General features: G+C 40.5%; 1 protein-coding gene across 1 annotated transcript in view; it reads right to left on the bottom strand.

The window, feature by feature from the left end:
• LOC141404606 (acyl-coenzyme A oxidase 1-like) overlaps window positions 1–8,638 on the bottom strand; it is a 27,261-nt gene extending 18,623 nt beyond the window's left edge. The window contains exon 1 of the mRNA XM_073988072.1: window positions 8,380–8,638. Coding sequence (XP_073844173.1) covers window positions 8,380–8,512 — 133 coding nt within the window. The 5' untranslated portion in view covers window positions 8,513–8,638. The remainder of the gene's footprint in view (window positions 1–8,379) is intronic.
• Window positions 8,639–11,344: the final 2,706 nt, after the last annotated feature.

Raw genomic sequence — 11,344 nt, 5'->3', positions numbered from 1 at the left:
GTCCCATTTTGATAGGAAATCCGGTTTCTAAGCAAAATCGCGAAAACCTAAACAACCCCTAAAAATGTCAACTTAAATCGCGATTTATTTAAAAAGTGCACCGGCGATTTTTTTTGTTTTTTGATTGTTCTCATCTATGAACATTGTAGTTTCAGAATCCGCAAAAACTTCCGAGGTGTAAGCACCTTCCATTTAAAATTGTTTCAAGAGCACCGTGAACTTAGTTAAATTAAATATTTCTCAATTCACATGAGAAAAGCCGTGAATGTTTCTGAATAATGCAGACATATTTCATAGGTTTTGGCTTAGTCTGATAAACAAGAGTCCCGGTTATAAGGCGGAACAAAATTTAGTGTGAGTAAACCTTGCAATTCCATATAAAAATATTTCATATTTTAGTTGAGAATAATTAGATTTTTTCGGAATGGCGCAAATATGCGCAATTTTTTATGATTGAATCTGATATTTGAGACTCAAGCGCATAAAACATTAGAAGAAACTATGGTCGGGAAACGACGGGGAAATTGACTTTTTTACTATTGAAATTGTAGTAATCTTAAAAATTATCATAAAAAAATTTTATAAAGAGGATATGTATCACCATTATTAAAGAGCAAAGATGTAAAATCAATCTGAAAATTTTAAATGCTAATCTTGTTCGGAGACTGTGCAAAAACAATAAATCTTGAAAAATATAAATTTTCGCGAAAATTATGACATTTTAATGTTAACCTAATATCTTAGTTTTCGAAAATTTACTTTTTGTTTTCAGTATGGCTGAGTTCAATCGACTGCTGCATTGGATTGGTTAATCTTACAAAGTCGAGGGTGGTTATAGCAAATGTAGAAAAGAGTATTGTTGCCGTTTATCAACATTTTTTTCATAAAAAAACCCATTTTCATATTTTGAGTTTTGAGCAACTTTAGGCCTATGTTTCCCTTCGGTGCGTCAGGTAATCTTTATAGGCGAGTAATAGGTTGTCTTTATAGACAAGACTGTAGATTACCGATAAGGACTCTATAAAGGCCTGGACACATAAGCCACGTCGCCTTGCTTCCCTGTTTCATTTCTGACATAACAACAAGTAAAAAAGCATCAGTCGGCTTTGCCGACAGAGTTATACCCTCAGCCTGTGTGAATTGAAACGTCCATCTATAGACAATATCGAATCTAGGGATTACGGATTTTGTAGCCCTTTTTGAAATTTGCCGACAAAAATATGAAGGTCAAAAGTGTTGCGGAGGATGTACTTTAATGTAATTACTTTTTAACAAAATTTGGTGACCATATCTGTTACCGTTCTATAGATATACGCATACAAAATCCAAATTATCTGGAGGTATCTTTTTTTGTGATGCTATATCTCCAGTTCCTATGTTACTTTCAGGCGATGTTGTAATATACTCTCAAAATTTCGGAAAAATCCGTATTTTATATTTTTTATTTTACATTTTATTTGTTTTTTCATCTAATATATATGTATGTTAGTTAGTGTATGTTAGTATGCTAACATACTAAACTAAAGAAGAAACAACAGCTGGCTGCTTCAAAGGTTACCACAGACAGTCCCTCCACTTCTTCGGAAGCGGCGAAGAGGACAAGGTCTCCTGAGGAGCAGAACGTGGCAAAACCCAGTAAGAAGAAAAAGAGCTTCCCACCTTCAATTGCCCAGGACAAACCTCGTCAGGACAAAAGCCAAGGAGACTGCCAAAAGTATCCTTCAAATGATACTGAAGAGGCGAGTTCTGACAAAAAGAAGGTGAGCGCGACGTCGGAATCTTCTGCGGTGGCCAAGGACTCAGTAAAGAAGCCTACCTCCACCCAGAAGAGGAAGATGGACGCTGAAACCGGAACGGAGCCGCCATCGACTTACGCCAAGGTAGCCAAGAGATACTACAAGGACGAGCTGTGCTACGCAGTAATCGATACTAGTAAAGGATCTGGAAGGCTACACAAAGAGTACTTATCGGAGATCGAGAAATCGATCAACGATAAAATATTGGAACAAATCCTGCTAGGACGAGTCTCAATAAAAATAAACTGCTGTGAGCCAAGTGGGGACCTCCTATTGTACCACCTGGACTCACACGCAAACTCTGCAGCTCTCGGGGAGGTAGTCAGCAGTATAGCAACTCCATGGGAAGGTGGCAGACTAAAACTGGTGAGGAAAGACGAAATTCCTCATCTAACCAAAGCATCGGTGTACGTCAAGGGGTATGGCTGCAAGCTCGAGACGGAGCGCATGCTCGAAGTCTTTGGCGTACAAAACGAGGCCCTAAAGGTGGAAAGATGGGAGGTCTTCCACAGGGAGGAGAAGGAAGACGGCACTCTCCTTGTGATGGGGATCGACGATCTCTCGCTAGCCGGGCTCGTCAAAACCAAGGGCAAGGCATTCTTCGTCTCGAACTCGGTCTTCTTCAAAATTGGAAAGGCAAGAGTTGGTGAGGAGGAGATTGCCAAACCAAACAACCAAGAGGTCAACCTACCAAAAGGCTTACAGGAGGGAGGAGCAGACGAAATTAGCGACTCCCAAGAAGCCAACCTACTGGAGGACCAATGATTGAGGTCATCCAGATCAACCTCCATCGGAGCGAAACGGCAACACTAGCCCTGATGGACAAAATAACTAAAGGTAATATACATATTGGTTGAATCCAAGAACCTTGGACCATAAAAAACAAGGTTTCTGGACTTAACCATATAAATTATCAACTTTTTTACGCAAATACGGGATCCCGACCGAGGACCTGCATTATATGCCACAAAAACTTATGCTTTCTTTTTTCTCCAGAGTTGTCATCGTCGGACGTCACAGTATTGAAGCAGGGGAATGGTAACATATACCTAGCATCTTTATACCTGCCGTTCGACTCCCCGACATTACCACCTTCGTCGGAATTGCAGCAACTGGTGAGAAGGATAAAGCAAACAGGTAACGAAGTACTAGTAGGTAACGATGCTAACTCTCACCACATCTCGTGGGGTAGTACTAACATTAACAAAAGGTGTCAAGCCCTTATAGATTACTTAAATACTAACGACCTGATTACACTTAACACCGGGAATACGCCAACTTTTGTTAATAGAATTAGGGAGGAAGTACTAGATATAACGATATGTTCAGAAAATTTAATAAACGAGGTACACGAGTGGAGGGTCCTGGAGGAACACTCCTTCTCAGACCATAAGTATATTAGATTTAAAATAGCTAGGCCATCGCCTAACCCGATAACCTTCCGAAACAAATCCAAAACAAATTGGACAAAGTTCGGAAAATGAGGAATGCCTAAGTAAGGAGGACATAGAGAGAGATGTCCTAAAGTTAACTGAGGCACTAGTAAAGTCTTTCGAGGAAAGTTGTCCCCTTCGAGAGAGGAAACCCCTTTCGCCTACGAAAAACCCTGGATGACAGGGGAAATTCGGAATAAAGGCAAGGAGGTCCGCAGACTTTATAATAGGGCCAAACGTAAAAAAGCAGCTGTATTCTGGGACAACTATCAGGCAAAATTAAAGGAATACAACAAAATAACAAGAAACGCCAAACGAAACTCCTGGAAGTTTTTCTGCGAACAGTTGGATAGTGTAAATGACGTTTCAAAGATTAAAAAGTTTCTATCTAAAACCCATACACAGACCGAGCAATTGGTCGATAGAAAAAGGATTGAAACAACAGAAGAAACTCTAGGTCTTCTGATGAAAACGCACTTCCCGCAGAATACCATGGTTAACACTGAGGCATCGACGGAATGTATTAACTCATTGGAAGAGGCACCAAAGATCGACAGCTTAATGGTCCAACAAGCCATTTTAAGCTTTTCACCATATAAAGCAGCTGGACCAGATCAGATCTTTCCGGATTTACTACAGAGGGAAGTGGACTTTATTGCGTCCAAACTGGTCGGGATCTTCAATGCATGCTTAAAACTTGCATTCACTCCTATAGCCTGGCAGGAGGCAAGGGTAGTGTTTATACCCAAACCTGGCAAGGCAAGTTATGCAACACCAAAATCTTATCGACCGATAAGTTTAACTTCATTCTTACTCAAAACAATGGAACGGACAGTCGACACCATGATAAAGAGTAAGATCCCCAACGATATGCTTAAATTCAAACAACGTGCATACGTTAAAGGCAGATAAGTGGAAACCGCATTGCATGAGGTAGTACACCACATAGAAAGAACCTTCGAAATGAAAATGTACACACTTGCTGTATGCATCGACATCGAAGGCGCTTTCAATAACGTAAGCACCGAGACACTTATCCACTCCTTAGACGAGTTTCAGGTAGGCAGGGCCTTAAGGAACTGGATAAACCACATGCTAAGGAATAGATGGATAAGCTGCGGGCTATACGACGTGAAAATAAGAGACAAAGTTGGACAAGGAACGCCACAGGGAGGGATACTTTCACCTCTGTTGTGGGTTACCACCATAAACAGTCTCTTGAGGACCCTAACCGAAGAAGGATTTGACCCAGTCTGCTACGCAGACGACGTTATAATACTTATGAGGGGAAAGAATCCGAATCAACTCTGTCGAAGAGCAAAAACGGCTCTAAAAATTGCTTTTAACTGGGCCAGGCCGAGAGGTCTGAACGTCAACCCGGAAAAAACAGAATTATGTCTATTCACTAGAAAAACCAAAATGGGACACTACGAGGAACCAGTTTTTCTAGATAAGACAATAAATATCTCCTGTACAGTTAAATATCTAGGAGTAATTCTGGATAGGAAACTTAAATGGAAAGACCATATACAAGAAAGGGCTAACAAGGCCCAAATATTTTGGTCAACCTGCAGAAGGGAGATAGGCTCAAAATGGGGGTTCAATCCTAGGATGATACACTGGCTATACAGAAGCGTAATTAGACCAATTCTAACGCACGCGTCTGTGGTATGGTGGACAGCCATGGACAAAAAATGCAATGTGGAAATATTGCAAAAGGTCCAAAGAACATGCTGCCTAAGCATTAGCGGAGCAATGAGGACCACACCGACTGGGGCTCTAGAAACAATTTTGTTTGTACACCCAATAGATATTCAGGTAAGGAATGAGGCAGCCATCGCAGGTGTAAGGCTAAAGTCGATGAGCGAGTGGATCGAAAAGAGCCACCAAACATACCACCAAAACATATTAATGGTCACAACGGGTGAATCTATAAATCAGGTAGCACAGATTCCCGCTGGAAGCTGTGGGTTTACGGATGGGGCTGTGCTAGGGGGAGAACCGGACTGGGTCTTTATATAATGGAACCGGAAACGGAAATATCCCTCCGTCTGCCGGATCATAACACGATCCTGCAGGCGGAACTCCGGGCGATAACAGAGTGTCTGCTTTGGTTTGATACTCACACAAGGCCTACCACTGTAAATATCCTTACGGATAGCAAAGCAGCCATTAGAGCTATATCAACCAAGACAGTGAAATCTAGAACTGTCTTGGAATGTATTAAATCTATAAATAATTACTCCCAACACGGTAAGGTAAACATTATATGGGTACCAGTGCATACCGGAATTAGGGGTAATGAAATAGCAAACTCCTTGGCAAAACAAGCCAAGGAGCAACCCACGATAAGTCTAGAAAACGCTAAGCCGTTTAAAGCTACGCGATTAGAACTAAAGACATGGGCAAAAAATGCACATGTATCCCTCTGGAGTAGTGAAGAGAGGGGAAAAAACACAAAAATCCTATGGGGAAACCCAGACGAGGACAAAACAAAAGAATTACTTTTACTAAGTAAAAAAGATATTAGTAGACTGACAGGAATCCTTACAGGTCACCTAGGCCTAAAAGCGCACCTGCACAAAATAGGTTGTGCAGAAAACAGTGAATGCAGAGCATGCGGAGAGGACGACGAAACGTTGGAACATTACCTCTGCCATTGTCAAGCCTTCACAAATCTGAGAACCCAGTTACTAGGGAATGACATTATACCAGGACTCGACCAAATTAGGACAATCGATTTCAAAAAGATCAGAGACTATGTAAATAGGACAGAGATCCTAGACTAAGTCAAAAAAAAGATAATCCTCCGTAACCCAAAATTAGAGCGCACAACAGGCCTACTTATGGCTTAAGTGTATGTCCACATGGCCACATGGGCATGTGGTGATCTAGGATCACCCCTCTTATCAACCTAACCTAACCTAGTATGTTTGTTTGTTTGTATGTTCCGTATAGACTCAAAAACGGCTGAACAGATTTTCTTGAAAATTTCAGAGAATGTACAGGAAACACCCGTGGTGAAAATAGGCTATATATTTTTTGAATTTCGGAGGGGGCGTGGTACCTCCCCCATGCCTTACTTTTTACATATCCAAAACTACTGAACCGATTTTCCTGAAAATTTCAGAGAATGTACAGGGAGTACCAGTAGTGAAAATAGGCTATGCATTTTTTTTTGAATTTCGGTGGGGGCGGGGTACCTCCCCCATGCCCTGCTTTTATATAAACCCTACTTTAACACGCCCACTTTTTAAATATGTTACATATCCAAAACTACTGAACCGATTTTCCTGAAAATTTAGAGAATGTACAAGGAGGACCTGTGTTTAAAATAGGCTATAAATGTTGTTGAATTTCGGAGGGGCGGGGTACCTCCTCTATGTCTGATTTAATAAAAAAACGCTATTTGATCTCAACTGAAATGAACGATTGAATTAATTCTTCCGAACTATTACCGTCTCAAACTCCGCGCTCCGAACCACCCTGCTGCGGACTTGCACCCTCCGAACCACACCGCTCCGAACTTCCACCCTCCGAACCACCCTGCTGCGAACATCCACCCTCAGATTCACCATGTTTCGAACTTCCACCCTACGAATCATCCTGCTGCGAACTTCCACCCTCCGATTCACCATGTTTCGAACTTCCACCTTCCGAACCACACAGCTCCGAACTTCCACCCTCCGCACCACCCCGCTCCGAACTTCCACCTTACGAACCACCCTGCTCTGAAGTTCCACCCTCCGATCCACCCCGCTCCGAACTTCTACCTATCGAACCACTCTGCACCGAACCACCCTGCTCCGAACTTCCACCCTCCGATCCACCGTGCTCCAAACTTCCACCCTCCGATTCACCCCGCTCCGAACTTCTACCCTCCGAACCACTCTGCTCTGAACTTCCACCCACCGATTCACCCTATTTCAAAACTTCCACCATCCGATTCATCCCGCTCCGAACTTCCACCCTCCGATCCACCCCGCTCCGAACTTCTACCCTCCGAATCACCCTGCTCCGCGGAGCACCTCCCCAATGCCGTAGTCATCAGCTTTTTTAAAAACGCTATTTTGAGAAAGATAATTTGCCAGGCAAATGTCGTTGTGTCTCCGACCCAAGGGACTCATTTTGGGACCTTAAAACCCGACCACGCTCATTTTTTTTTTAAATGTTATATCTCTGAAACTTCTGAGCCGATTTTCCTAAAAATTTCAGGGAATGTACCGCGATAATCCTGGTGAAAATAGGCTGCATATATGTCTCCTGGTGCCTGGTGAAAATAAACTATATATCAAGTGGAATTTCGGCGGAGCGAGGTTTGAAAATTAAATCGATAGACAAAGTTGGCCGACCACGCTCACTTTTTTCTAAACCGGTTTCCATGTAATTTTCAGATGGTGTACAGGGATGGACTTGGATTCATACCCTGCGTCCTATTTTTTAAATGCGCTATATATGTAAAGTTTACAAACCATAAGGCCCGACCGCTCCCCCTTTCTTAAATATGTTACAAATCAATGGAAGTACCAGGTGTTATGCATAGCGAAGCTTTGGTCTTATTGGAAAGCAAGTATTTAAATTAGAAGGCAACATATCGATAGCTATAGCTTCTGGTATATAAGATATACATTTATAGAAGGTGGATGCACGACACAGCTGCCCTTAAGTTGCCACTGGACATTCATGTGAATGAAGTGCTCATATGCAATATTAAATCTAAGTTATCACCTGGAACGAATTTACGATGACACATAGTAATTTAAGAAGCAATTCACCTTTAGATTTCAGACAAACACTTCCAATTATACTATTCCAGCAGATGAAATAAATGCATGCCTCAAGTAATCAGCTTTTTGGCGGTATGTTAAAATTGCATATCGACACAAACAAATCTGAAGATTTTTATTTATAGTCACTTGCAGATCCCGACTAATTAGCGATGCAAGAAAACTACAATTGCTGACTTAGGGTAACATAAAACTGTTTCAAGGGCCAGCAACGTGGACCGGGTCCGCTAGTACTTTATATTTATATTTTAATTTTTCTTCTGTAACTACTGTGTCACTACACAATGTGTGATTAAAAAACAGAACTAGCTTCTTTGTTTCCAATCCAATATTCCAATTCACTCCTTTATAATTCACAATTACCAATTTCACGTTTATTTTTTAATTTTTCAGCACCACCATAGAACCACTGAGCCAATTCTTCACTACTGCAGGTGGCATTTTTTCGTTCTTTAACAATGTCAGGATTAGGTGTAGACGGCACAATCGAAGTCATATTGATGACATCTATAGTTTATGGTTCACAGCGTATTTGAATAGACACACCAACCGCTGTACCCGACAACAAATATGAATTAGGTGCTGTTGTTGTCACAGCCGTCTCAAGTTACCGACTAAATTTTAGTTCTATTGAAATATCAATATTTATAATGACACGACAAGTTGTAAACATTGGTGCTCGCTTCCTTACGGTAGCGTAAGGATGATTTACAACCAGGGGTGCTCAGAATAGTTGGTGTATTAGTAGTGGTAAGACACTCTCCCCATTGTTAAGCAATGGAAAATCAGAAATAAAGAGAGTATACATTTGGTTTGTTTTTACGCTACCGTAAGGAAGCGAGCACCAATGGTGTAAATTGCACCGTGTAATCCAAAAGAATTGTTGAGCGATGTAAGTTTTCGAGAGAGAGAGGGACAAAATTCAATTTTTTTTTCAAAATGATGGGAAAAACTGAGCAGATTATGAAAGTAGGGCTAAAAATATGAGACACGTGTATCGGTGTTTTTCACCTTGACATCGGGGCAAGTTCCGCCCATTTCTTGTTTTCCGAAATATTCAATTTAAGATATCTTGGAAGCCGGGCATTTTAGACATGTAGTGTCTTTGGCAACTTTAAAGACAAGAGTATGGGGAATATTTTTTTCTTAAACATTTTAACACTCGTGCTGTTCATTAAAAGGGTATTTTTAGTCGTTTTTTCGAAAATCTTTCAAAATCTCCTTTAAAATGAGATCGTATTTAAAAAAATTTTACTATAAGTCTCAGAATTTACCAAATCTGTAAATCTATTCTAATCGCCAGGAATCTCTAAAAATGAAAAACACGTTTTAGGTTTGAAGTCGGACTTCTGAGTTTATTCAAAATTATCCAACAAAATATAATTTTAGAGGAATAACGTCAAAGACAAAAATATTCTCCGTGAAATTTCACTATAGGTCACTAAAGAAATGAAGTCTCTAGTTACATTGCGTATCATGCAAATATCAGTATCAATTTTGCTGAAAAAAGCAGGAAAATATTTACCAATTTGTTTAAAGAAAAAATGTTCCTCCTTTTATCTATGTTCTATGTGAAAAGTGTCAAAAGAAGAAAAAATCTACGCAAAATTTAACTATGAGTTTTAGAATAAAACATATATCTAAGTAAAATATTTTCTTAAAAGATTAGGTTACAATTTTATATATTTTAGGATGAAACAAGTAAAAAAGTATCGGTCGGTTTTGCCGACAGAGATATACCCTCAGTCTGTGTGGATTGAAATACTTTTTTTTCCAAAAAAAAAAAAGAAATGTATGGGCGTATGAACCGACAGAAATATGGATTGGATTAAAGCTCAAAAATTTGGGGGGATATCGATAGATAGGGCTTTTGTACCATACTAGCCTACGAAAAGCATAATATCGGGCCACTAGAGAAACCTTCAGTAAAAATGTCCAATAGATCCTCCAACAGACCCTCAACTACAAAAATGTGTTGAACATTTGTATGAGTGGTACCCCAAGTATTGGACCAAATTTGAACATAGACTAAGCTTGGACAAAAAATTTCGTGATCGGAAATTTGGACCAAATCAGTTGCTACGTTTGTCAGATATTGCGCTTATCATTTTAGCAAATATTTTCAAACATTTGTGGGAGAGGTACCGGAAGCAGTGGACCTAATATATAATTTCATATAATATTGGAAGAAATATTACGATATCCAAAGTGTGGACGAACGCAGTATTTGGTTCGAGCTCTCCAGCCACTACATATGGTGCCATAGGGGTTTTTACACCTTTCGGGCTGTTTTCTCAAGAAGTGTAGACTTACCCCTGAAAAAACGTTTACTGTCGTATTTGAGACAGAGAATGCAAGATGCGTCAACAAAAATCAAAGTGATTCGAGAACAGGTCTTAAAGTGAATTTATCCAAAATATTGTGTGGGAGGTACCCGAAGGACTGAACAAAACAAATATAGTCCATATTCGAACCTGATCTATATCTGGTAAATATATTAGGATGTGTAAAGTATGGACAAAATCGCTCACTCCCATCCAGGGTTATCGTGCGCACAATTTTTCCGAACATTTTTGAACTTATTTGGGGGAGGTACCTGAAGGTGTAGACCGATATGGCTTATCTTCGAACTTAAACTAAGTTTGCACAAAATATTACGAAGGCCATATTTTGGACCGACTCAGTAGATCCGTTCGAGAGTTATCTTGCGCTCCAACCACTACACATGGTGTCATAGGGTTTTTTTTTTGCACCTTTAAGGCTAGTTTCTCAGGAAGTGTGGACTTGCCCCTGATGAAATTTGTACCGTCGTATGGGGGGCAGAGAATACAAGTTGCAACAACAATCAAAGCGATTCGAGAGCAGGTCCTAAACTGAACTTTTCCGAAATTTTGTGTGGGAGGTACCCGAAGGGGTGGACCGATTGAGTCCATATTTGAACCTCAAAGTATGGACGAAATCGGTCACTCCCTTCAAGAGTTATAGTGCGCACAAACTTTCCGAACATTTTCGAACTTTTGTGGGGGATGTACCGGAAGGAGTGGACCGATGTAGCCTAAAGAAAAATCTCCACAAAAGCTTTTCATCACACATAAGAAAATCAGGACACAATTCCATCATATTCCAATCCACCATAGTCAATGATCAGACAGGTAGAGCGTTGAATGATCAGTTAGATAGGTCCACATTTGTACCTTGAACGAAGGCGTTCCCATCAGGACATTTCGTGTCATCTAATCGGACGAACGAAGTAACTTGGTAAGCCGACCATTTCCCTATACTCATCTGCATCCTTAGACCTCCCGACTTCGAAGCCTCTGAACGTCGT

Source organism: Musca autumnalis, unplaced genomic scaffold (assembly GCF_047663935.1).
Source record: "Musca autumnalis isolate F117 unplaced genomic scaffold, ASM4766393v1 scaffold_5, whole genome shotgun sequence".
Lineage (NCBI taxonomy): Eukaryota > Metazoa > Arthropoda > Insecta > Diptera > Muscidae > Musca > Musca autumnalis.
The sequence above is the reverse complement of the archived record's forward strand: the minus strand, read 5'-3'. Positions and strand labels throughout refer to the sequence as shown.